This window comes from Schistocerca americana, chromosome 1 (assembly GCF_021461395.2).
Source record: "Schistocerca americana isolate TAMUIC-IGC-003095 chromosome 1, iqSchAmer2.1, whole genome shotgun sequence".
NCBI lineage: Eukaryota > Metazoa > Arthropoda > Insecta > Orthoptera > Acrididae > Schistocerca > Schistocerca americana.
In genome coordinates this window covers 553,360,398-553,387,651 of record NC_060119.1, presented here as the reverse complement: position 1 = coordinate 553,387,651, position 27,254 = coordinate 553,360,398, and the positions used below count along the sequence as shown (strand labels likewise).

The 27,254-nt window shown below is 44.7% G+C and overlaps 1 protein-coding gene across 1 annotated transcript; it reads right to left on the bottom strand.

Annotated features, from left to right (window-relative positions):
* Positions 1-418: 418 nt before the first annotated feature.
* LOC124606112 (neurofilament heavy polypeptide-like) lies at positions 419-26,596 on the bottom strand. Its single transcript, XM_047138078.1, has 2 exons — positions 26,468-26,596; positions 419-2,763 (listed from the first exon to the last, which is right to left on the bottom strand). Exon 2 carries the CDS (start codon positions 2,760-2,762, stop codon positions 1,386-1,388), a length of 1,377 nt encoding a protein of 458 aa, XP_046994034.1. The 5' UTR covers position 2,763; positions 26,468-26,596; the 3' UTR covers positions 419-1,385.
* Positions 26,597-27,254: the final 658 nt, after the last annotated feature.

The window sequence follows — 27,254 nt, the reverse complement described above, 5'->3', positions numbered from 1 at the left end:
ACCTTATGTGTAAAGTGATCTACCTCTCATCCCTGTTGCTGACAATAAGATGCATTTGTATTGTATTTTTAGACTATCGTACATCAAATTCGTGATATAAGAAGAGAACCTATGGTAGGCTTAATCATTTTTAATGAAGTTGCTGTAGCTCTTGTCGTGCTCCTGCTACTGCTGAAATACAGAATTATTAGTCACCAAGCGTTATCGCCTTTACTAACCAAAATAATATTGGTCAGAAGGAAAACTGAGTGTATTTCGAAGCAAGACCTTTGCCTCTCACCTTTAAAAAAAGACACATCTGTTTTTGGAATACTAAATGAATCATGATGAATGAAAAAAGCGTGTGTGAAGACAAGAGTAAAGTTTATCTTTATGTCTGCAGATTAATGTACATGATGCAAAGCAACGAACTATGAGATCTTTGTATAAAATAGATTTTATTGTAAGCTTTTTTAAATACAGACACACTACATTACATGCAACTGATAACGGAGTGCAGAACATAACTGTTTAATTGTATTTGTAACAGTATACGATGAAAAATGAGGCAAATTTTATTGCCTTTCTGTACGATATGTTGCATTCGATAACATCCATACACACACACTAGTAAACTATTTGCTTGTATAGACAGTTCGCTCGGGTACTGTCCACAATTTCACTCAGTCACTGTATCATTAATTTACTTTCTCTAAACTAGGATGAAATGGAGTAATCCAACAGATCAGGTATGCTGTCATGTGGTGTATTACTACTGTTACAGTACTTGATGGCTCATAGCCACAGTAACTTTCATGTTTTTCACGACTTTCTTGACAACATCGCGTGTAATCTGGCGAGTATAATTTAGCATTTATCGTAAATGCTATCGATTTGACTCGCCAGAAATAACTGAAGTGAGTATTTATGTTTCTTTTGTGTACGGTGTTTGTCAAGAAGGCATGAAATCGTTAAGCTCAAGTTTCACACGAAGGTTTTAATTTAATGCAGAATGTCTTAAGGGGTAGTTTTGTATTGTTGAAGGGAAATCAGTTATTTTCTTGTAAAGAATCAATCATGACGGGCAAGTAGATGACAAGTTGATCACAGGAAGCTCCTGTTAGCAAGTACTTGGATTAGGATTTAATGCAAAGTAGATACTGTTTTCCGAGTGGGATACAGCTACTCGGATATTGCCATTCGTGTGAAACGAGTCGAGTGTAGAAGAGTTCAGGGCGAAGAGAGAGTCCCCATATCCCACATGCCAGGTAACTCCTGCCGCTGAAGGGGCTGTCTGCGAGACAGAGCTAGGAGAACGTTTGCCGACTTGACGCTGCCGCGGAAGGAGTTACGTTGCCGGCAGATCGACAGTGCAGGAGCGCTCGCGCGGGCGCCCGCGGGCCGCGTTATGAGCTCGCCGCCGCCTCCGCAGGCTTCTGCTCCTCCTCCTTCGCCGGCTTCTCCTCTGCCTTGGCGGGCGCCTCGTTCGTCGGCTCCTCCTCCGCCTTCTTCTCCTCCTCGGGCTTCTTCTCCTCCTCCTCCTTCTTAACCTCCTCAGTCTTTTCCTCCGGCTTCTTCTCCTCCTCGGGCTTCTCCTCTGCCTTCTTCTCCGGCTCCTCCGCCGGCTGCGCCTTCACCGCGCCCTGCGTCTCCTCTGGCTTCTTTTCCTCCGCTTCCGCCTTGACGGGTTCCAGTGCTGTCGGCTCTGCTGCGGCCACTTCGGGCTTGGCGTCGGCAGCGACTTCGGTACTGACGGGAGCTTCGGGCGCCACTTCCTTGCTCTCTTCCTTGCTCTCTTCCTTGCTCTCTTCCTCCTCAGACTTTCCCTTCTTGTCGTCCTTCTTGTTGTCCGTAGGCTTCTTGTCCTTCTTCTCCTCGGCGGCAATAGCTTCGCGCCTTCGGCGGGTCGTCGCGGCGGCAGCAGCGACAGCGGGAGCGTCGTTTTTGGCTTCTTCCTTGGGGGCGTCCTTAACGGCCATCTCTTCTTTCTTGGCTTCTTCCGGCTTCGCTGGCTCCTCCTCCTTCTTCACCTCCTCTGGCTTCTTCTCCTCCTTGGCGGGCTCGGGCTCGGCGGCGGCGACGGCTGGCTCCGGCTTGGCGGGTTCTTCTGGCTTGGCAGGTTCGTCCGCTTTGGCAGCCTCCCCTTCGGGCTTCGGCGTGTCCTTCTCCTCGGTCTTGTCCGCAACAGCATCCTCCAGCTTCTTCTCGTCCTCTGGCTTTGGCAGCTCTGCAGCCTTGACCGGCTCCGATGCCGCCTTGGCCGGCTCCTCTTCTGTCTTTGCGACGGTAACGGGCTTGTCACCCTCCGGCTTGGGCGATTCCTCCTTCTCGGGTTCCGCGACCTTGACGGCGTCCTCAGCTGGCGCGGGCTTGGGGTCCTCGGCAGGCTTGCTCTCCTCCGGCTTGGCTGCCTCCGCGGCGGGCTTCTCCACCGGCGCGGCTGCCGTCGCCTCTGCTTCGGGCTTGTCGGACTTGACCTCCGGCTTGGCGGCGGCCTCAGCAGCGGCCTCTACGGGCGCGGCGGCTGCAGCTGCGGGCTCGGCAGGGGCGGCCGGGACGGGAACCTCAGCGGCTGCCACAGCTTTCGTAGTCTCCCCAGTGGGGTCGGCTGCCGGCGTCTCGGTCTTCACGGGCGCGTCAGCTGACGCCTCCTTCTTGGTGTCGTCCGGAGCGACGGAGGAGTAGTCGGTGATGACCAGCGGCACGACTGGCCGCGGCGCCTCGTCCACGGGGAACGCCACACACGCGCACAGCACTGCCAGCGATACTACCAGCAGCTTCATTCTGCAACAAAACAATCACGTTGACATCTCCCCTCGTTCTACCAATAGAGGCACTTCATGAGCTGCTGCCACTTTCGTATTCGCCTTTTCTTTTACAGCTACATCTACATCCACATTCTGCAAACTATCCTAAGGCATGTGGCCGACTGTACTTTGTTTATTGCTTATCACCTTTCTCCACTCCTCCTTTCCTCTTCCCTGCAGCGTTCCATTCACGAATTTTACACGGAAAGGACAACTGCCGGCCGCTGTGACCGAGCGGTTCTAGGCGCTTCAGTCTGGAACCACACAGCTGCTACAGGTTCGAATCCTGCCTTGGGCATGGATGTGTGTTAGTTAGGTTTCAGTAGTTCTAAGTCTAGGGGACTGATGACATCAGACGTTAAGTCCCATAGTGCTTAGAGCCATATGAATCATTTTGAGAGGACAACTGTTACGAATCATCCATAGGAGGTCAAATCTCTGTAAATTTACCTTCATAGTCTTTTCGCGACATGTATGTAGTAGGAAGCAATATGTTGATTAAATGTTTATTTGTATTTTTCTGCTGCCAGTCCCATTTATTTATTTTATATTTAATTGTACTGCACACATTTCGAGCTGTTTCGCTCATCATCAGACCTTTATACACGCAAATGTTACTTGAAGATAAAATATCTTAGTTTAGATTAACCTAGAACTTGCTTCTGGAGTGACTGTTGGAGTGTTTGGGGGAGGGGGATGGCAATGGGTGACTTGAAACCGATGTCCATTGTTGTCTTCTGCTGGCTTGGAGCTGTGACTCGTTGTTGTGGTTGATACCACAGCCTGTATATGAAGCAAAAAGTATTACACATCAGTTGTTATGGCGTGAGCATCGTTTGTTACACTTTCTATATATCGATTGCTCACTTGCAATTTTGACGTTCCAAAGCCTCACCTGCAACGTTTGTGTACTGGCAGAGCTGTTGTTCAACATTACGCTACTGCACTGCTTATTTTAACACTTTTTTCCTGATGTACCTCTACTGTACAAACGTTTCCAGTGTGTACAGTGAAACGTCTGTGGAGAAGCGTTTGTACGGTGACGCACATTAAGGAAAAGTGTTTAAGTATGCAGTGCAGTAGTGTGATGTTGAAGAATGGCTCCGCCAATCCACCGACAGTTAAGATGAAGCTTTGGGACGTCAAAATCGTAAATGAGCAATCGACATATAAAAAGGTATGTCGCACGATTATCATGCCATAACAACTAATGGAGAACTACTTGCTTCCTCCAGTGGCTGTGGCATCAACGACAACGACGAGGCATAGCTCAGCACCTGCAGAAGACGACAATGGAGATTGATTTCCGTAACGAAATGTGCTGTTGTTCTTTGGATCTTTTCCATTTCCTCTATTTGGATCTTTTCCATTTCCTGTATCAATCCAGTTCAACCTGGTACAAGTCACTGACTGAGCAGAAATACTCAAGTGTCAGTCGAATGAGGTTGTTTTAAGCTACGTGCTTCATGTGATGGACTACAAGTTTAGAGAATTCTTCCAATTAATTTCGTCTGGCTCCTGAATTTCATGTGATTAGTTTGATGTGACTGTTTCATTTTGAATTGCTTTGTTTTCTCATCCCGAGATATTTAACGGGGGTGACTGTTTTCAACGACTGTTTGGAAATCGTGTAACAGAGAACGAGGAGTATTCCCGCCTGTTTAGGCCCAATACACCACATACGCGTAAGTTGATGATCGACAGGCAATTCCTGCTTTAAGTGATCTTTCTGCATTTCGCTAAAACTTTCAATCGTTACATCTTCTTGCACGCAACAACACCATTCACAATAAGCCTCTTGGGCTTCCGACATTATCTCCTACGTCAGTTATATGTTTTGTGCAGAATAATAGCCCTGTAAAATTGCACTAGGGTTCATCTGAAAGTACTTTTACGCCTGAAGATTTCTCTCCGTTAAGAATGATATAATGTGTTCTAATGTTTTTAATTCTTTAATCCAGTCACAAAGCTAAGTCTGATATTCCTTACGAGCGTACTTTTTTCATTAGGTAACGGTGTGGAACTGTGTCGATGCCTTCCAGAAGTCAAGGAACACTGGGCGCCAGTATCTACTGATTTGTGGTCCAGAGACGCCACAGAGGGCGGTGGGATACCAACCCGACTGTCGCCCGCCATACGCCCCGACAACCAGGAGTGATGCTCTGGGTTGCCACTTCATTTCACACCAGGACTCTCTGGTTATCGTCCGCGGTTCGTTACAGCACAGCGGCACCTCTACGATATTCTACGCCCCGTTGTTTTCCTTCATGGGAAGCCATCCTGTTCTTGCTTTTCAGCAATATAATGCCCGCCCACACAGAGCGAGACTCGTATTGCTTGCCTTCGTGCTTGCCAAACCCTACGTCTGTTAGATAGGTCGCCGGATCTCTCCCCAACTGAGAACGTTTGGATCATTATGGACAGGGCCCTCCAACCATCTAAGGATTTTAACGATCTAACGCGCCAATTGGACAGAGTTTGGCACGATATCCGACAGGAGGACATTGAGCAATCGATGGCTAATTGAATAACTGCTTCCATAAGGACCAGAGGTGTACCAACGCGTCATTGAGTTTCTGAGGCTCTTTCTCTTGAATAAATCATCCAGTTTTTCTGAAGCCGTGGTTGTTTGTTTGTCTGTACATGTACATCACATTTTCCGATTTCCGTCCCATTCAGACAAATCTTCGTGGTGTACCGTTTTTTATGGTCTTAGGGTATATTAATGACTTAAACGTGCTCAAGCCTGATGAAGGATCGATATTTTATTCACTTTTTTGTTATCTTACAGATGAGTGGACAGCTGATGCGAGTCGTATACGGCTGTTTTCTACAAAGTCCCACCCCGCCCTCCACCCCTCTCGTGATCTATTACAGATACGACGTCCATATCGATCTTTTTTCAGCCGTTTAATTTATTCTAGTATTAACGTCATTGTGTCAGCACAGGCGTAACACTGTTTATTTTTATACTCAATTCAAGCACAATCGATTTCAAGACTGTGTAGTATCACGATCAGAAATCAAACCTCCCTCAAAAATTGAGGGTTATGAGTACCACTTCAGTTTGTCCAGAACAGGAGGATACCATAAGGAACTCAGTCACTTGTCGAGTCAAGCGTGCCGTATGTTACACAAGATGACACTTAAGGACAGCCGGAATTATTTTTTTAATTGAATTTTCTCGTTTTGAGAAAACCGATGGAACGATCTGTTTACTTGCTAAAAACATTCAACAGCCTCGATAGCATAAATGTTTGTTTATTTAAGACAATCGGTTTTGGCAGACTTCGCTGTCATCCTCAAGTCTTAAAAAATCCTTTTTCTTATGAAACGTATTCATGTTACGTTGGACCTCACGCCAAGTCCAACGTAAAATGAACACGTTGCGTGAGAAAAAGATTTTGAAGACTTGAAGGTGACAGCAAAATCTTTCGACACTGGGTGTCTTAAATACGTACAGAAATATTTATGCTATCTAAGCTGCTGAATGTTTTTAGAAATTATTCTGTACGTATCCAGTAAAAAGAAGTCGGTATTTGCATATCTAGTTATTAAATAAACAGAGCGTTGCTGGTACAGTACGTTACAACATTTATGTTGTTGGAATGTACAGCCGATGTAGCTGTTGTATCGTTAATTGGCATTGTGACCCATCCATGTCTCCGACGTTTCTCTAACTCTCGTTCGCCACCGTTAATCCGCCTTCGCACGATCGAGACTGCGATGTAAATGTGCGGAGGAAACAAAGCGCGCGCCCCTTTAAGAGGACAGGGTAATAAGCGAGGCGGCACGGCGCGCCGGGCCCGCGGCCAGCTGAGCTCGCCCACGCGGCGCGGCTCGCGCTTCCCACTCTGAGCGGCGCCGCGCCCACGGCCGTAGAAAGCGAGTGTGCGACAGCGGAAACGGCGCCGCACAGCACAGCACAGCGCCAGATTGTCAGGGCCGCGTCGACTGCTCGTGTCACAAACAGCTGCTGTCGTATGGCTCACCAGTCGAAACACAATGATCCCTGTCTCACCCTTCTTCGGTACGTTTCCTGACTGCGTTTTGGTCATCACACAGGTGCTCCAGTGGACTAACGACAGAAGAGACCAAGCTAGCAGGCGCAGAACACGTATTTTTTTCTTCTTCTTTTTAACGAGTTTGGGAAGGGGATCAGTCTTGCGATTAGTCTGAAGCGTCCCGCCATTTTCTTCTCCCCTGTGCCAATCTCTTCATCTTACAAACAACTTCTTCATCTATTTGGCAATATTATAAAAAGAATAGTTGCTACTCATCATATAGTGGAGACGCTGAGTCCCAGGTAGACACAACAGAAAGACTGTCAAACAAACAAGCTTTAGGCCAAAAAAACCCTCATCGGAATTAGACAACAAACACACACACACACGCACACACACACACACACACACACACACACACAACTCACACCCATATGACCACAGTCTCTGGCTGCTGAGGCCATTCCGGCCATTCTGGCCACGCCAGCCAGAGGCTGCGGTAGTGCCTGGCCCAGAAGAAGCTCGCTGCAATCGTGGCCGAAACGTTGGTTTTTCTCCAGCAGCAGCACTGTTTACATTATGACGCGGTACCAAACCCAGAAAACTTTTATGCCGACTGACTCTGGCCGCGGAAGCCTGCGCAATTATATAGCTTAATTGTTTGACAGTCTTTTTGTTGTGCCTACCTGGGACTCAGCATCTCCGCTACACGCTGAGTAGCAACCACCCTTTCCGCAATACTGTCGTTATTCCATCCTGGATTCTTCATTTACTTGTCTGATATATTCCGATATCTGTTCCGTCCCATAAATATTCTACTCAATTACTTTTTCTAGCACAGTTGAAGTCATTCTCTGATGTCTTAACACGTCTCATATCATCGTGCCCCCGCTTCTATTTACTGTTTTTAATATACACTTTTCTTGTTTTTTTTCATAGTTCTGGAATTTGGGGATTTTTAGCTGTTAAAAATTTGTTAATTCTTTTTTATTGCTTTCTAAATCACGGCAAATACAAAATACAAACAATAAACCCAATTCAATAAAGATACCCTTCCCTACCGATTCTGTGGCTAACCCACCAATTACGTATTCGTCCACTTAATTTTCAGCAGATTCTGCGACACTAAATCGCAAAATCTTCGATTCACTTGTTTTACGGTTTTCCGCACAGTCTTTCGTTCACTTCCGTACAATGCTGTGCTCCGGATGTACATCCACAGGAATTTCGTCCTCAAATTTAAAAAAAAAAATGTTTGATTACTAATAGACTTACTGTGGTGGGATTCTCTTTTTCCCTACGCCACTCTGCTCCTTGTGTCCTCCTTGCTTCGTCCGGCATTCGTTATTTTGCTCCCAAGGTAGCAGGATTCATCCACCTCAAACCATACTCGATAGAAAGTCTGAAATGCCGAACGCCGTAGTGCAGTTTCAAGTAACTGAAGAATTTCTGGAGGTGCGTCAGAACTTAGCTAAAGCCCATCCTTGTTAATTGCTACAGTCGTAGTCCGCCTTTCGTGAGCTCCCTATCGAATAGATGTCTAATAGTAACGGGGATGATAAATCATAGCCGATTATCAGTAGGAGGAATCGGTCTCTCTAAGTGAGCAGTGAGTTACGGAATCCATGAGACTACACAGCCGATAGTCAGCATCCGATTACAGCCGAACTGTGATGGCGACGATGCTTGAGTATTGTCTACAACTAGAAAGAGATGTTATGTGGTTGGTTAACCCGTACCATTTTCAGTAGTGGAAGTTGACTTGATATGTGCTGTAGTTCATTAGAGTGAAGGAAAAGTAATACACAGTGTTTGACTCTGAAGGTCAAAATCGTTATCATAAATTGAGTACTTCGAAATAAGGAGCCAATGGTTGGAATTAAAAATTTCTGCGTGGTGAAATATTGAGTGAGTAATGAGTGTGAGACACATGTTTATTTCATCGCATCGACGTCGGTGTCGCTAGATAGAAAAACTATACTCTATTATCTGTATAGTTCCAGAAGATGGGGCACAACTCGTAACAGGGCTTTACAGATACGCATTTAATGTATTGGGCACAAAGATGCAGCACTCGAAAAGGTGAAAGAATGTGCAGACAAAAGTACCGCAAGATGAGAAAAACATCCTAATTTGGAGAAATTTATCGCCGTGAATTGAGACTTACGACATATTGCGTGACTCAGGCTGCAAAGAGTTCGCCAAGATATCGCCACAGAATTATTTGCTCAGCAGAATTTGAGGAGCTAGTGTTGGATCGTGTGGTAGAAGATTCGTCAATAAGCACTTGTTAATATGCCTATAAAATACACAGCTTCCAGAATACAGCGTGGAGAGTGCTGGTCGCGCTGCAGTTACACTCCTTCAATATACAGCATGTGGATTCAACGACACCCACTGATTTTGAACCCAGAGTTAAGTTCCATAAGTGACTGGTGCAATTAATTTTTTGAGGCAGACATTCGTCACTTTGAAGCATAGCTACCATATAATCCATTTTTAACGATCAGTTCCTTATGTTCGGGAGGACGACGGTTCAATCCCGTCGCCAGCCATCCTGATTTAGGTTTTCCGTGATTTCCCTAAATCGTTTCAGGCAAATGCCGGGATGGTGCCTTTCAAAGGGCACGGCCGATTTCCTCCCCATCCTTCCCTAACCCGAGCTCACGCTCCGTCTCTAATGACCTCGTTGTCGACGGGACGTTAAACAACACTAACCTAACCTTATGTTCGAGTACTCCGTTTAGGACTGTTTAGCATCTGTTTCCAAGCGGTGATCTGGTAGAACACATGCCATATCTTGCTTTGTTTTGCTATAAGGCGAAAGTTAAGTCTATCAAAGAAACAGCCCATTTCGCGGGATAAATTTCTTTGTTCCTGTCACGAGTTATCGTTTACTGCCGACAGGCATATTTTATTAGGGGTTCTATAGTATTATGTGGCTCCAGTAGAAAATATAAGTCTAGCCATATATACCGGTACCTCTGCTATATATTTTATTTAGTAATGTTAAGATGTGTATGACCGAAAGGTACGACTAAATCAAGCGTGCCAAGCGAGAAGATTAGAATCCACCTTCATGTTTAATCACATTGTAAACGGTTTATCAACGTTTCTAAGGGCTCTTTAAGTCAGTTGCTCACTTACGGTATGTGGGCAAGCTATGCCAGTTGCTTTTGGCACTTCTTAGTCTTCAGTACCAAATTTTCTGGTATTCATAATGTGAAGGAAAAGAAAACAACTTTTACCTTTAAACGTACTTTAAGACAGTGCAAACTGTGTGCGGTAGACACCGTACCGAGGATTCGTTTATACAGTTCTGACTACCAGCGGCCTGAACTCTCATTCGGGTGATTTCTTACTCATTTCTTTCGGTTTCTACACGGCGTTATATTCGTTATTTTTGAAATTTAATCAATATGCCGCAGCGTTGTCCGACCTGAAGTGTAACACGTTACCTCTAATGCTGCAGTTGTTAATCATACCACCATCAGGTATAAGGTCAGTTTGCTGTGACGAAGAATCAGAAGAAAGCGAGGAAGCCGTATTCAACTCTAATATGCCGTCGTCATAAAGATCATTAGAAACTGAAAACTATTTTGACAGGGATGGGGAAGGAAATGGACACACTTGGCTTTGATGAAGAAACATGCTTACGCTATCGTGAAGTAATTAACAAAAATCGTTGCGTTGGGTGAGCGGACTTACGCCCCGTTTCACTTCTCCCTGAATGCTGTGCGTCGGGATCCATGCGGTGTCGTTTGGTGAGACATGAAGTACACTGGCAGCTCTCAGTGGTCGACAAGGCTTTTTACTGAACATCTGATGCCGTTCGGGGGTATAACCATTTTCGTCTTTCATGACAGCGCAATTTCGTTTACATCCAGCAGTAACACGCGCCATAAAGCACAACTGCTTAATACAACGTACTTTTTTTCACCTCGATTTCGAAAATAAATTTTATTGTGTTGTAATAGGTATGTTAACCTACTGAAAGAGAAATAATTTTATTTCTTGTTGTAAAGGCAAAGGGTATATTAGCCTTTTAACTGACACTGAAAAATTTAGAAGTAAAGCCATAAACTGTATTTTATTATAACTGTACACAAATTATGTGCAGGATATTTCATGTAACGATGTCCATCAATCGTTTTGTTGAGGCTCTCTTATGTCATGTATTTGAAGCACAAAGTGAGCGAGGTAGCGCAGTGGTCAAGACACTGGACTCACATTCGAAAAGACTAATTTTTAAAACAAATCCACCTATCCAGGTTTAGATTTTATGTGGTTTCCTTAAATTGGTAATGGCATATGTCGGGAAAGTTGCCTGGAAAATGACGCGGCCCATTTCGTTCCCTATTGTTTTCCTTCCCAAGGTTGGACTTCATCTCTAATAACCTCGCCGTCGACGGGGACGTTAAGCCCTGATCTCGCTTTCCCTTCTTTTGAAAAACAGCAAGACAAAACCCCCTTATGGTGGGAGATATTTCCTTATTACACAGCTGTTTGTCCTTGCTTACACTTACCTCACAGTGTTGGAAGTATCATGTAAGCGACATTACTTTACTGTGTCCCATTAGTGCGGCTGAAGGCTGAAGCCTATCGGTGTCTCGATCTACCTCGCAAGGGCGCTTTCCCCAGTGTTATTTTTCCCGCCGGCGTCCTCGGGGTAGGTTCCCATGTTTGTCCGCTTCCAGCTGGCGAGCGAACGGTAGCATACACGCACCGAGGCTGCTGGCGCGTCTTCCTGCGCAGCAATTAAGCGACCTTTCACTGACTTGACATTTGCAGATGAGGACGCGGATGTCGCTGCGCTGGGTTTCGAAACTCCCTAGCAAGCTTCACTCTGTCACGCAGCCCTCCAAGCGAGTGAGGCAGCTGTGCTGCATCATGTTGACTGACCTGTTTTGAATGAGGTCAACATTTGTCATTGCGAGATTAAAATGAGATTTTACGCGACACTTCTGCACAACTCTCTTTTCCAGAAAGGCCACCGGTCTCCTAGAAACGCATTTAATGTCATTTTGATTACAGAGCAGGCCTGTTACTGAGGTTAAACGAAACTGTTGTGACTCTTTAGCTGAAAAAAGTTGCGACTTGCCTATCTCTGTTTATGGTATCTGGCGCAGAGAATAAAGTGTTCAGAGAATGTCTCCTTGTCAGATTTGTCGTAGACTGTCAGAGGAACCGGCTGTTACCATGTTGTTGTTGTGGTCTTCAGTCCTGAGACTGGTTTGATGCAGTTCTCCATGCTACTCTATCCAGTGCAAGCTTCTTCATCTCCCAATACCTACCGCAACCTACATCCTTCTGAATCTGCGTATTGTATTCATCTCTTGGTCTCCCTCTACCATTTTTACCCTCCACGCTGCCCTCCAATGCTAAATTCGTGATCCCTTGATGCCTCAGAACATGCCCTACCAACCGGTCCCTTCTTCTTGTCACGTTGTGCCACAAACTCCTCTTCTCCCCAATTATGTTCAATACCTTCTCATTAATTATGTGATCTACCCATCTAATCTTCAGCTTCTTTTGTAGCACCACATTTCGAAAGCTTCTATTCTCTTCTTTTCCAAACTATCTATGGTCCATGTTTCACTTCCATACATGGCTACACTCCATACAAATACTCTCAGAAACGACTTCCTGACACTTAAATCTATACTCGATGTTAACAAATTTCTCTTCTTCAGAAACGCTTTCCTTGCCATTGCCAGTCTACATTTTATATCCTCTCTACTTCGACTATCATCAGTTATTTTGCTCCCCAAATAGCAAAACTCCTTTGCTACTTTAAGTGTCTCATTTCCTAATCTAATTCGCTCAGCATCACCCGAGTTAACTCGACTACATTCCATTACCCTCGTTTAACGGAAGAAAAGTCCGTTGCAGACGCGTAGAGATAACACGCAAAGTTACTTGAAGGTGAAAGGAATAGTGATGATAAGTCTGCTGCCATTGGGAACAAAATGACGCATAGAATTTTATCTAGTCAGTTTAGCTGTGTTCCCGATTTGAGTTCACCGCGGAAACAAAAAGAAATCCGTGTGGTAGGAGAACTGCAAGGTTTCGTCGATTCTTCGAGGGACAAATCTTTTTCTTATAGTGGCACGCCCTCTATTTGTCCGTGACCGAGTTTTTCCTTTGATTCTAGGCCAAAGGACAAACTCTTCTCTATCGCCATTGTCAGCGAAGGAAAAGTGACCACTTCCTTTTCTTCTTTTATTCGTCACGCTGGCCCGCCATGAAAGTTGCGGCAAATGTAAGTCGCAACTAATTGCGTGTGACATTCCATCCGATTCCTCTGACTTTGCTACAGCTTGAAGAAAATAATAACGTACAAAGTTCATGAAAGATGCTAAGTAAGTTGTTCGTGGCGTCGGATCATTATTTGGAAGGGAAAAAAAGTGATTAATGGGGTAGCTAAAACAGTAGTATTTTAGATGTCTTACAGAGGGAGCGACGTTGGATACGGCGAGGAACTATAGTTGAAATGTGTAGTGTCTTAGAACATCTGTACCTTCACTATACGTCGCTGTTTCGCATTGTAACAAAAGCATAGTGTTGTTAACTAGCAACCAGCACTGAATTTTAACTGGCAAGTATCAGTCCGTCCGAGGGATACCACAAATGTATGTTTTTAAAATTTTATTTCCATATTTACACGTATTTCAAATGACGACTAGATTCGAACCATTCAATGATAATCTCCATACCTAAGTAGGCCTAATCTCGAATCACGATCAGTCAAAATCATTCATATAAAAGAACTCAGCCAGAGGATAGCCGACAAATTACAATCCACTACATCACCATGAAACTCTTCGTCACATTTTCTAAAGCAACACAACAGATTGCTAAAGATGTACTTTTGTAACAATATAATTTAGTGATATACTGTGTTACCATTAAAAGCTGCAACTAAGCGATTATGATTTTCTTTTGATATACAAGGGCCAGTTAAATTAATGCGATCACCGCGTGTGTCCGACGTCAACGTGCAGTAATAACTCACGGACGGCAGGTGGCAGCACTGGCAGTGGAGCGTATATAAAACGTGTCACGAAGGGTTGGGAAGGGGCGGGGGGGGGGGGGGGGGGGCGGTGAGAGGACGAAGCGGTAAACAGTGCAATCGCCGTCGATATGTGGAAACGGGGCGATTTATCTGATCGTTAAAGTCGTACATGACAAAGTAACGATATTCAGAACTGGCGCCGAGGCAGTTGTGGTGCGGGCCATAGATGACAGGAATGATCGACGGCTGCGGAGATGTACTGCCAAATAGACGTGCAACTATTGAGCAACTGACCGCCATATGAACAAAGAGGCTAACCACAGTGTGTCCTCAACGACCGTTCAGCGAACGTTGCCGCGTACCGGCCTTCGCATCATGCACCTAGTAGTTTTCATGTACCCATGCTGACTGCTGTTCATCGGCAACGAGGGCTAGAATTTGCACGCCAATGTGCACCGGGCGACCATTGGGTGGCGACAAGTGGCCTTTTCAGGTGAATCACGTTTCGTGTTCTATCGGACAGATGACCATTGGTGCTTATGGCGTGAAACGTCCGAGAGCAATCACCTTGCAACGAAGAGAGAGCGTTATAGTCTGGGGAATGTTTTAGTGGCACTCCCTGGGTGATTTCGTGGAAGGTACAGTGGATCAACAAAAGCATACATCTATACTTGGGGACCATGTCCATCACTGTGCGCACCACATGGCATCTACCAGCAGGACCGTGCGACGTGTCACACAGCTAACAGTGTACGTGCGTGGCCAGAAGAGCATCGTACTCCCGTGGCCACAAAACTCCTCGGCTTTAAACCCAGTCGAGAGTCTGTGAGACCACCAAGACTGAGCTGTTGGCGCTATGGAGTCCCAGCGGAGAGGCCTAGTGCAGCTGGACACGGCACCTGATTCGGCATGGCTCCACAACTCCCTGTCGGTACCTTCTAGAACCTTCCCGACTATCTTCCTACACGTCTCTCGCTGGGAAAAGGTTGTGACAGATGCTCATATTAATATGAGTGGACAGTGTATAAGCTCTATTTAAAAGATTTCAATTGATCACGATTGGTAGCTACTCAACTCTGAAGATGATCATTGAATGATCAGACGTAGTTATCATTTAAAGTATATGTAATTGAGACAGAGAAGGTGATCATTTCTTTACGCTTATTTTGTGTTCTACAGTTTCCTCGAATCAGTGGAGGCGAATACTTGGGCCAAACACTTAATATTTTTTCGCTTTCAGCATTCATTCCATAGCGACAGTGAAGGATACATTGTCTGTTCGTTAAGTTGTTTCTAACCTTTCATCTTTATACTTTCTTGCACATCTTCTCGCGCGCGTCCTGTTTTAGAAAGAAAAATTATGATTTTTTATTGTTGCTTAATAATTTCGAGCGTATTATCACTTGATAATAACTTTCTTTGGTCACTAACAATCATACTGTTGTGCATCGTAATCCAAAACATAAGCAACAGCGAGTGTCGAAATGTTTCCTTCAACTGGGTCACGACGGATGTCTTCCGCCAGCCTATTCCAGTCGAGTTAGTCGCCCATCTCTAGTGACTCGAAAGTGGATCGGACACTGGATTTCATTGCAACTTTCTTTCTCTCATCATACTATTTTAACTGTTCTATAAGTGCTTTCTACCTCCTTTTCTGGCTTCATGCCATATCTGTGTAACTCGCCGATCACCAGTCATAACCTTTCTTTTCTGTGTCGTCATAGATATTAGTGCCTGAAGTTGCTTAACGACTTGTTGCTAAGTGAATATTATTGCGCTTTTAGAAAGGAGCTTATACAGACTGTGCATAGGACAGTACCCTCTTCATCTATATTAACTGAGTTGACATTGCATGTAACACAACGCGTCAATGGGAAAGCTCCAGTTCCTTGAGAGTACAAACTTATGACACTATTTAGTGCGACCATCCAAAGTCTTCAGACGCGTACTTGCGTGTAGCTCTGTTTGCATTAGCCACCTGCAGTGGTCTTTACATTGGAGCAACTTTCCCCACTGCTCATTGGAGACTTTATGCATCATCATCGTATTACTTGCTTGTAAACTTGAGTAAAAGTATCGTCGTCAGGAGAAAATCGCTGCCTGGAGTACGCTGTTCTACAGTGAATGTATTTGTATTTGGTTCAGAGAAAGACCATCTGCTGCTTCTGCCTACACACGTGTGAACAAATAAAGAAAAATTGTGGAAACATTTGTCCACATCTTCTAAGCAGACTTAAGAAATCATAGTAATAAGAGTCTCACATATAAGCCGAATTAGCAGTCAGTGGACTTTCGTGGAGAGCCAACGGATCACTTTCGGTCTCTTAAAAAAAAGTTCATTGACTGCATTTCTTCCTGCAGCCTTTTATTTATCGTATGGCAACAACAGCAAACATTGACAAGTACATAAAGTTTAATTTCATATGTATATCTAGTTAAGTATTTACATATACTTTAGTTTTACTTTTTGACACAAATTTTATACACATTTTTAAATTGTGAAAATTACTAACTTAATATTACTGACTACTTTAACTGATATAATTGCAAGTGAAAAAAGGGAGATATATTCCTGTAGCCTTATTGTGCATCATACGCCAGGGACGTAAGAACTATGTGAAGACTGTTTTAAGAAGGGAGAAGATGCAATAACTACGTGCCTAATCCTTAATTAGAGACCGAACGATGTGGCTCAGTGGTGGCCCACTGGACTCGCATTCAGGAGACCAGTGGTTCAAACCCCCATCCATATTCCTGTTTCTCAGACTCCCTTAAATCGCTTAATGCAAATGGAGCTCATTTGAAAAGGACAGAGCGTATTTCCGTCCCCATCCTTTTCCAGTGCAAACTTATGTTCAGTCCCTCTCTAATGACCACACTGTCGACGGAACGCTAAACCTTAATCTTCTTTATTTAGAATCGAGGCCTTTTTACGGTCTCCAAATTCATATATCTATTGTTAGTTTTGCAGTTCATAATGTCTGTGATACTTCTCAGTAGTCAACTAAATACCCTTTCTTGAGTTTGAGGAACTGATTGAAAATTCCAGCAACTGATCGATGAACATGAAGAAAGAAAGAACCGTGGATGGCATCTGAGCAGATAGGTGCAGTGATTAAAAATGGCTCTGAGCACTATGGGACTTAACAGCGGACGTCATCAGTCCCCTAGAACTTAGAACTACTTAAACGTAACTAACCTAAGGACATCACACACATCCATGCCCGAGGCAGGATTCGAACCTGCGACCGTAGCGGTCGCGCGGTTCCAGACTGAAGCGCCTAGAACCGCTCGGCCACTCCGGCCGGCAGTTATTAAAACATTGGTCTCATGTTCTGCAGAGGACACGTTAAAATCCTTGCCAGGATGACTTTTTTCTCTTCTTTTTTTTTTAGTTTTGCTTATATCATTCCAGGAACGCCAGGATAGTTTCATCAAACGTTATTCTTCTCCAAATATTCTATATTCTCCGTTTCTAATGGTGCCGACGTCGTTGAAGCATTAAAAGCTAGCGTTCCATCCTTTTGTTGTCAAAAAGTCGAGGCCATTAGAGACGAGACGGATCGTCTAAGTTAGTTGGAGAAGGATAGGTCAAGGTGTGTGTGAGAAAAAGTTCCGGGAGAATTTTCTTCCGTGGGGATGCACAGCCTCTAAGTGTTTCAGCAAAGAACACATTGTCCGTTGTAGGCCGTATTGTGCTTTATTAAAGTCGTGCTATTAGCTAATTTCGGCCGTGAGCCATTATCAAGCACATTTGCTATGTCATATATTACAGATCGTGGCCGTCACGGTCGTTTATGCGACATACATAAAACCAGAAGTCGTATTCCATCGTAACATACTCCACGTTGTACAGAAGAATGTGATGATCACGATATGTAAAACATGACGTAGCAGATGTGCTTGATAATGGTTCATGGTGGAAATTAGCTAATAACACGAGTTTAATAAAGTGCAGTACAGCCTACAACGGACAATGTATTCTTTTATTAAGAAGTTCCGGCATTTACCTAAAAATACTGAGGAAAGCCGCAGAAAACCGGAATATGTCTTGTTTCCTGCTGTAGGTTAGATGCTCCTCCCCACTTACGAGACCAATGTCTGACCACTGCACCGCCGGGCTCGTTGCTTGCATACAGTTATGGAGTCGGTATCTATTTCAGTGATATCCCAAACCATCAAGCTCGTTTATCACTAGCCTTGTCGAGAAAGCAAGATGTCACCAGATAATCTTTCATTAATGTTTTGTTGTATATGTGTGTTTGATAGCTACCGTGTATTTCACTGACAAAAAAATCTTAACACCAAGAAGGCGTTGTGCGACATAAACGCAATTTCGAAGGCGTGTTTCTACATCTTAAAGATGGTGTCTATTTAGATTTCGGGCCAGTCACATAAGAGTGGCGGTAGTAGCACCACTATGAGAATGCAAATCGGCTTTGCTTTAAATACACGCTGTAACGGTGGTGAGAATCAGTTACCGTTGAGATTGGACGTGTAGTAAGAAACTGGATGTTATGTCTGTGATACTGCAGAAAGACTTTGTAGGAATCTAGCCACTGTACATGATTTCTTGCAACGGTGGTTACGAGAATGTACAGTCGCAAGAAGAAGAGCTCCTTACGGGCACGTGGCACTACCGACAGACCACCGTGTTCCGTGTATGGCTCTGGCGCATCGTACTGCACTTGCAGCAGAAATTTGAGCAGCAGTTGGTACCACAGTGACACAACGAACTGTTACAAATCGGTTCCTTCTAAGACAGCTCCGAGCCAGATGCCCTGTAGCTTGCATTCCAATAACCCAATCCACCGTCATTTGCGACTCCAGTGGAGTCAAACGAAAGCTCATTGGAGGCCAAAATGGAGGTTTGTTGTGTTTTCTGATGAAAGCTGGTTTCGTCTCGGTACCAGCAATAGCCGTGTGTTGGTTAAGAGGCGGCCAGTTGAGGGCGTGCAGCCAGCCTATCTGCGTGCTAGACACAATGGACCTACGCGCCTGGTGTTATGGTCGGGGTGCGATTTCGTATGACAGCAGAAGAACTCTCCTGCTTATTCCACGTACCCTGACTGCAAAGTCGTACGTCAGTCTGGTGATTGAACCTGTTGTGCTGCCATTGACGAACGGCATTCCAGGGGGTGTTTTCCAACAGAATAACGCTCGCTCACATACCGCTGTTGTAGCGCAACACGCTCTACAGAGTACTGACATTTGCCTTGGCCTACTGGATTACCATATCTGCCTCGAATCGAGCACACATGGGACATCGTCGGACATCAACTCCAGCGTCATCCACTAACAGCTTTATCCATCCAGTATTGACCGACCAAGTGTGACCGGCATGGCACTCCATCCCACAAACTGATATCCGGCACTTGTACAACGCAACGTGTTTTGATGTCTTTCTGTGTCACGATACAGCAGGTACACTTTAGTTTGAGTACTGGACAACGTGCAGTCAGTTGTATCGTTCAAGTTGTGTTGTGGTACAGTTTCAATCGTGATAGTGTGTCTTCTTATACAATAATTCAGTCGCAACTCAGTGTATGTACCGTAATATCTTACCTACTTTCACAAAAGACTTCACTTACGTTTATTGTACTGTTCGTTCGTACAGACGGCTCAGTATATTTTATTTGCCCTGAACCTCCACGTGTCAGCAAATAAAGCCTTTCTACTCCACAAGTGGTATGATTTTCTCTATGATTTGGTAAATGGAGTTAACATGTGAGCTCACGCCCTCTACGCTGAAAAATATCCATTTCGCAGAGCATCATCGGATAAGCTGTTCGGTTGATTTTTCCAAATTCTCTCTACACGCCGAAAAGGTAAACGACGGAAGGCTTCGCTCAGTTAGCACACCAGATGTGGAGGATCGTGTGCTTCATTTAGTGGGTGTAAATCCTGGAAGCGTTGTGCGACTATTATCAGAATTTTGGAAACTTGCGATAAGGTCGTATGGGACGAAAGTGCTGAGGTCATTAGTCCCTAAGCCTACAGACTACGTATAATCTAACATAAACTAACTTACGCTATGGACAACACACACACACCCATGCCCGAGGGAGGACTCGAACCTCCGACGGGGGGAGCAGCATGGACCGTGACAAGGCACCTGAGACTCACGGCTACCCCGCGCTGCGATTATCAGAAGACGAAAACATGTCATCCTCTTTGTCTGTATAGTGCGTTATATGAGCAGTTGCTATATCCACACCATCTTCAGCGCACCCAGGCCCTAAGACCTCGGGCATAAGACCACCAGGTCAGTTTGCAATTCTGTCAACAGCTCGTCCCAAAGTGTAATATAGATCCACTAACTAGACAGAGTAGCATGGAGAGCTGCATCAAACCAGTCTCAGGACTGAAGACCACAACAACAACAATTACTTATAAGACTATATGCACTGACGAGGCGAGATTCACAAGAGGGGTTGTAATGAATTTTCAATAATCAGCATGTTTAGACTGATGAAAATGCCCATGCCATTGCAAAAGGGCATAGCTCAGTTTGTCAGTCAGTGTATTGACAGGCGTTCTTGGCGATATAGTAATAGGGTCATAGATGCTACGACAGTAATTAAAAAGGGCTCATTTCAAGGACATTAACTTATTTCTATCTTACTGGAGATTGTAATACGGCAGCAAAGATTACAGATGCGGTTCACTCAAGATGGTGCAGCAGCACATTTTCGGAGCGAAGTGCGTGAACATCTTACACCGTCATTTCAGAACCACTGGATTAGTTGGGGAGACCCTACACTTAGGCTTCTTCCTCCCCAGACCTCAAACTCCTGTAATTTTGCTTGTGTGGACACATGAAGAAACTGATGTTACTCTGTCATCGACTACAGGATGCCAGTTTCAGTGCACGCGTGAACGAACAACAGCGAGTGGGTCAACTTCTAAGAGTGCGTGGCTCCTTATGCGGAAGGGCAGGTGGATGCATTGCCATGAATACAAGTCTAGTTGAGCACTTCCTATGAACTAGTGTCCTGAATGGACGTTACGTTGAGCTCCTGAAAGCAAGTGTTCATATATCGGAAAGGATGCGTTTCTGACCATGTTTAGTGAATTTGTTCTTTTTTTTCTTGTTTCGATGAGGACTACCACCTCTCAGAGTATTAGGCACTTTTTTTCAATATCATGTATGACGTTCACAGCATCTGGACGTTCTCATAACATATTTATTTGACGTCACATTTTATCTCAACGTACTAAGACGTCGTTTATAGGGGGAACAGATTTGGTTGCATCCAGTGATCAGAGCCTGCTTTGGACACTGTCTGAAGAGACAGGGACGCAAACTAAAATGTGAGTATGCTGTGCCACTACAAGAGGACAGACTCTATTGGCGTCTCGCTTCATTCAGTTGCGTTCGGGTCACTGTTGGTGTGGCATAAACTCGCAGAGGCGGCTCGGCGCCAACCGGTTACGGTCGGAGTTTTTCGCCGTCGTGCAAGGATCCCGCGGAGTCCGCGCTCTTCCTGGCTCGTATTGTTTTCACAACTCGTTAGCATCGCCGCCACCAAGGCGTCTCCGTCCAGGCACCTGAGGCCGTGTCTACGTGTTGCCGCGGGACTTGGTTGGATCGCTTCTGACCTTTGTGGTAGCTCCAAAGGCAACTCGGAACTCCAAATCTCAAGTATCCCACTTGAGGTTGCTGTTCAGCCATAGGCATCATTAAAAAAAAAAATTATTAGTTCATGCATTGTTAAAAATATTTGAAGGAGGGGGGGAAGCTTTTGTCGTTAACTGTTGAATGTGAACGCAAACTCCCCCGAGGCACGTTAAACCCTACTCCTTGTGCCCATGTCTTCCATTCTCTTTGACAAAAAGTTTATAATTTTGCGCGTACTTTTACTGACTTTGCTGTTTAAGTCTGCTAAGCTCCTTCAGCCAGTCAGAATTTCGTTGACTCTTATTTGCTAAACGACGTTCAGTCGCTTTATCATACTACTTGGTATGGACGAGCGCTTTCCCCGAAATCGGCTATAATGAATTTGAAATGCGACACAAACTTCGGTTGATCATGAAAGACGTTTCTCTTCATTCAATTCTCTCTCTCTAAGCCAAACGAGCAATGAACTGTTTATTTTCTTTCGGGACTGATTAGTAATGACTTGGCTGATTTAACTTTCGGATATTTATATAAAAAAGTATTTTGGATGTCGACACAGAACCCCATCATATCTGCAATACCGGTGAGAATTTGAAATATAGAGTATTGAGCCTTCTCTTTCCTTGCCCAGTTAGCATTCTACGCAAAGAATAAAACTGATGATGAATCTGATGTGATTTGCAAATCGATCTCTCGAAAAAGATAAAGAACCATGTTTGCAAATTTATATTCGGGGCTACCCACGTGATTTTTAGTAGTCACTCTGCGTTGATGTAATATGTATTGCATCAAACACTCGGGCCAAACACAGTTCTTTCGTCTCTCGTTCCTACATTTAGTTAAGGACTTCTATACATAGTAGCCACGTTGTAGAAATTATTGGGTGGTTCAAATAGTTCAAATGGCTCTAAGCACTATGGGACTTAACTTCTGAGGTCATCAGTCCCCTAGAACTTAGAACTACTTAAACCTAACTAACCTAAGGACATCACACACATCCATGCTCGAGGCGGGATTCGAACCTGCGACCGTAGCAGCAGCGCGGTTCCGGACTCAAGCGCCTAGAACCGCTCGGTCACAGAGGCCGGCCCTTTAGGGTGGTGTTTCCCAGTAATATTACTTGAGACAAGGGCCTTACAGTTTACTGTCGCCCAGCGATAAAACATTGTACTTATACTGCGAATGATACTGATTTTACAAGCCGATTTTTAAATTCATAATCGATGGCAACGGGGTTCAAATTCTTGTCTTTGTTTAGTTGTTCACTTTAGGCAGATACTGGGCCTTTTCTTCGACAAACCCACGAACTATTCACTATTTCGTGCATCAAAAGCCAAAACTCCGGCTTTAATAACTCCCTGTAAAAAGGAGATTTAACGTTACCCTTCTATCTACTTCCGATGAGCTTACTGTCGATTCGAAGGTGAATCGTATAAACGAAACGGAAGTTTATTAGTGTTCTCCTTCTGTAACACCTTATTGTCTCACCAATAAATGAAAACTTTTTCAGAAGACGCATTTAACCATTTTTTCTTCTTCTTGTAATTCTTTTGGCTGCCCTGGAGCGAATATTTTTGAAATAGTTCTACTACCCATTTTGTGATCGGACAACCCTCTATAAAAATTCAGCACTTTGCTCAAAAGTTAAAGAATCTCCAGATTATTTTTTCACGGCAGTTTATTTCCTTAGCTATCGGAAGAGAAGCTGTATGTATTATACTATCAATAAGTAACTGACATATATGTTCTGCTGCAGAATACCTTAGTCTGTGATCAAGCTAAGACATTTCTTGTACAAAAAGTGGGACAGAACTTTCGAGGACACTTGTTTCGAGGAGATGGTTGTCAGGAAATGGGCACTGTTGCGCCTGTCGGTCACTGCCTTTTACCAGAAGGCGAACTCCGCTGCGTTTCTCAGCGTTGCGTGACGTAACACGGCGGCCTAACAACGGACTGCTTAATGTATGCGCATTTCTAATCCTGCGACGGTACAGTCGCGTCATTGTGGGGCTACGACGAGAGATCGGGCAACAGCATATCTGCATCTTTATTACACTGGAGGTAAAGAGAGACGTCGACAGGATGCTAGGGCCAGAAATTGAGGTATCCCTGTCGTCGTAAATATTGTAGAAATTGTCTATGTGACTTTATCGTGTGAAATAGCAGACTTTTGTAAACGAGTTGGTTGTTGCGACATTTCATCAGGTTCGTGCTGTTAGATGCGCAGTACATGAAGCGATCAGTGAAAGGCCACGGGCTTGTGGGCGGACTGGCTTTGTAGAACATAACAAAGCATTGTGTAGCGGGCCGGGGCAGCCACGCCTGGACTCTGGCCTCGGAGTTCAGTTCTGCTCGTTTATCACGGTGTGCGTTTCAGTGTGGCGTCATTACTGGTTAACACTAGTCTCTCGCGGAAGCATTTTGTGTTCTCTACTCGCGTCGCAGTTTTCATGAGGTGATATGAAGGGCGATATTACGAGCAGAAACATTCGGATACCTTAATGATGTATACGTGCCTCAGTACTAATAATATATTGCGATATCCATAAATACGGAAAACACGTGAAAATGAATAAAGACTAAACCCTCATAAGATAGGCCCTATCTGTGGACTTACTAACTAAAGAAGAAATGTTCCTCTCATACCCACGCATTGAACTCTCCTGCACAATATTCAGCTTACCCTCCTCTTAGAATGAAATGCTCCTTTCTTACCCTAGCGTTGATCTCTTCCATCATATTTCAACAAATAAAATGTAACGCTTGTCGTCAATCGTTGTTAGCGGAAAGACCTTGGTACATGAAAGGGAACGACGTTGAAAGCTTGCATACGGCATTAATCACTGAGCGGAAGACGTTGTTGCTTTGACTATCCAGAATCTTCATCAGCAGTCTATAATATTCAGTTAGAAACTACGAGATCAAAAAACAAAAGTCTTACTTCTAACATACACTGCCTCATGTCTTATAGTTAGGAATCGAACTATCACCACAAATAAAATAATGCACAAGCAATAAACTTACGTGTAACATAAATGCGCAGTTTGCTGACATATTATACGTTTTATTTTGTGTTTGAACACAGCGAGTGTTGTTGCTCGCAATAGCTTGTTGAGCTACATTGAATGTCGCATGAGATATGGAAACCAACTTGTTCATATCCCTAGACAATGCGGATACTACCGATACTGAACATACTGTCGTGACAACATGTTTGAAAAAGGCAGATGAATGTTTTTATAAGGAAACAAATCAGAATGTTACTGTCAGAAGAGATATCTCGTCATGTGAAGAGAATTTAAATTCTGCTACGTTGTGAATGCGAGAACAAAACGTACTTCGCTGGTTCCACACATTACTTTGATTGGAGTAGGACTGTAATGGCGCAGAGAAGTTTACTGCAAAAGCATGCAGAAACTTGAAGAATTTTGCGTTTACTGTAAGTATAACTAATGTCTTTCCATTTATGCATGATGCTCGGAGAGCTCTGCGAAATATTTGAATTGCAGTGGAAAGAAATAAATGCTTCAAGCGGGAACAATTTCGTCGCACGAGCGATTTATTTAATCTTAATCCTTTTCGGGTGAAATACCAACTTCATACGGTGGCATAAATTTCTCGTAGATGTTACTATTCTTCATGTAGAGAAACATGTTTAACCATAATGGATGAAGTCTCTCTCTATGGCTGACATCGTAGACAGAAGACATTCGGTACTTATCATTTTAGAAAAACACCCTTTCTACAGAATAGAAACAGTATGCCTGAAGATACCTAAGGTCTGAAGCTGGTTATGGATGATGAGTCGTTCGTTCGGCAAAATTATGAATGTGAGTTCCGATGTTTTCTCGGCGTTATTGGTAAGCGTGTGTTTTCTGGTATCAGTCTGAGTTGAGGATTCCATTTTTGCACACAGTGTCTCGACAAACGATCTAGTCGTTTATTCTCCAAGTACCGCGAGCTTCGGTCTTATTGCGCTGTGGACAATGTCCAGAGAGTAGACGCGTTTAAGATCGCCGCTCGCAGTACCTGAAAATGAGGGGCTCCTCTGTTGTACGCAAAAAAATGAAATCAGTCATTTCGCCCGGGGAACCGGAAACATGTTTTCTTCCCTGTTACTGATTAAAATTTTTGATGTCATTATTGATGTCCTTACGTGTTCCTGAAGAGTACATGGCGCTGTTATAGATGAAACTATGAAAAGTTGTAGAATAACTATGCAAATATGTCTAACAATGTTTTAACACTCATTTTTCTGTTGCTTTTGCTGCATGGCGCGGGCTCTTGAAGAGTATTCTGAAACGGCAACTACTGGATGAATCCTTAACGTACTGTCAGTTTTTCGTAATGAGAAGTGCTTACAACTTCAGAAATGAAACTTCCTGGCAGATTAAAACTGTCTGCCGGACCGAGACTCGAACTCGGGACCTTTGCCTTTCGCGGGCAAGTGCTCTGCCGACTAAGCTACCCAAGCACGACTCACGCCCCGTCCTCACAGCTTTAATTCCGCCAGTACCTCGTCTCCTGCTTTCCAAACTTCACCGGCGGAATTAAAGCTGTGACGACGGGGCGTGAGTCGTGCTTGTGTAGCTCAGTCGGTAGAGCACTTGCCCGCGAAAGGCAAAGGTCCCGAGTTCGAGTCTCGGTCCGGCACACAGTTTTAATCTGCCAGGAAGTTTCATAGCAGCGCACACTCCGCTGTAGAGTGAAAATTTCATTCTAACTTCAGAAATGTATCAGTAATTGTCACGCTTACCACATGAGAAGACTTGTGGCTAGCGATCCTAAGTAACTTTCGGTGGCCTACAGGGGCAAGTTAGAGAAAAGCGACACAGAGCTGACCTACAGTATCGGATCAGACATGCTTCTTGCTTCAGGTGCATTGCCCAGTCGCTCGATGAATATATTGAATTTGCAAATTCTCGAAGAATCTTTAAAGTAAATAACCATTTTGCTGCGAGAGACACGCATGGTGCTCGCGACTTCCATCATGAAACATGTCCGTAGCTGCGAGGAGCGGCGGCTAGTGCGGCGTGCGTACCTGTCAGTGGTCTATCTGTAGTCGGCAGTAGAAGGAGCGAGGTTAGCGGCCCGGGTCGTGGCGGATGTGTGCGCGTCAGCGCGGCGCACTCACTTTATAAGGGCGGCGGCGCCGCCTGGTGGGGAGCTGCGCTCTCCCGCCTCCCGCCCCGGCCCACGACCAAAACAACCAACGTCGGACAGCTTCTTCTCCACGCCACGCCGGGCAGCCGCCCCGCGCCGCAGCCGACGGCTCGCGGTTTCGGGTCGCCGTAACCGCCGCGGGCTCCCGCCGGAAACTGGCGACCTGCCTGGCTACGGCTCTGCATCCGTACTCTGCAGATCACTGTGAAAAGCGCTGAAGAGCGTCCTAGACGCCACACCTCATACTGGGGTTTCTTTCCTTTGCAGGCGCGCTGGAATGGTTCACTTAAATACCTCTGTGGCGCTGTAGCTAGTTCAGTCGTGTTACTGCGTTCCCTACGGGAGCAGTACGCAGGGAAGTGTTGCACACTGAGGCAACATAAGTCATGGGATGGTATAGGGGCAGTAACTCGTACTCAAAGTATGAAAGGGCAATGCATTGGCGGAACTGTCATTTATACTCAGGTGATTCGGGTGAAAACGTTTCCGATGTGATTATCGCTGCACTGCGGTAGTTAACAGACTCTGAACGCGGAATGGTAGTTGCAGCTGGTCGCATGGGACATACCATTTTGGAAATCGTGAGGGAATTCAGTATTCCGGGATTCCACAGTGTCAAGAGTGTGCCGAGAATACCAAATTTCGCGCATTACCTCTCGTTGTGT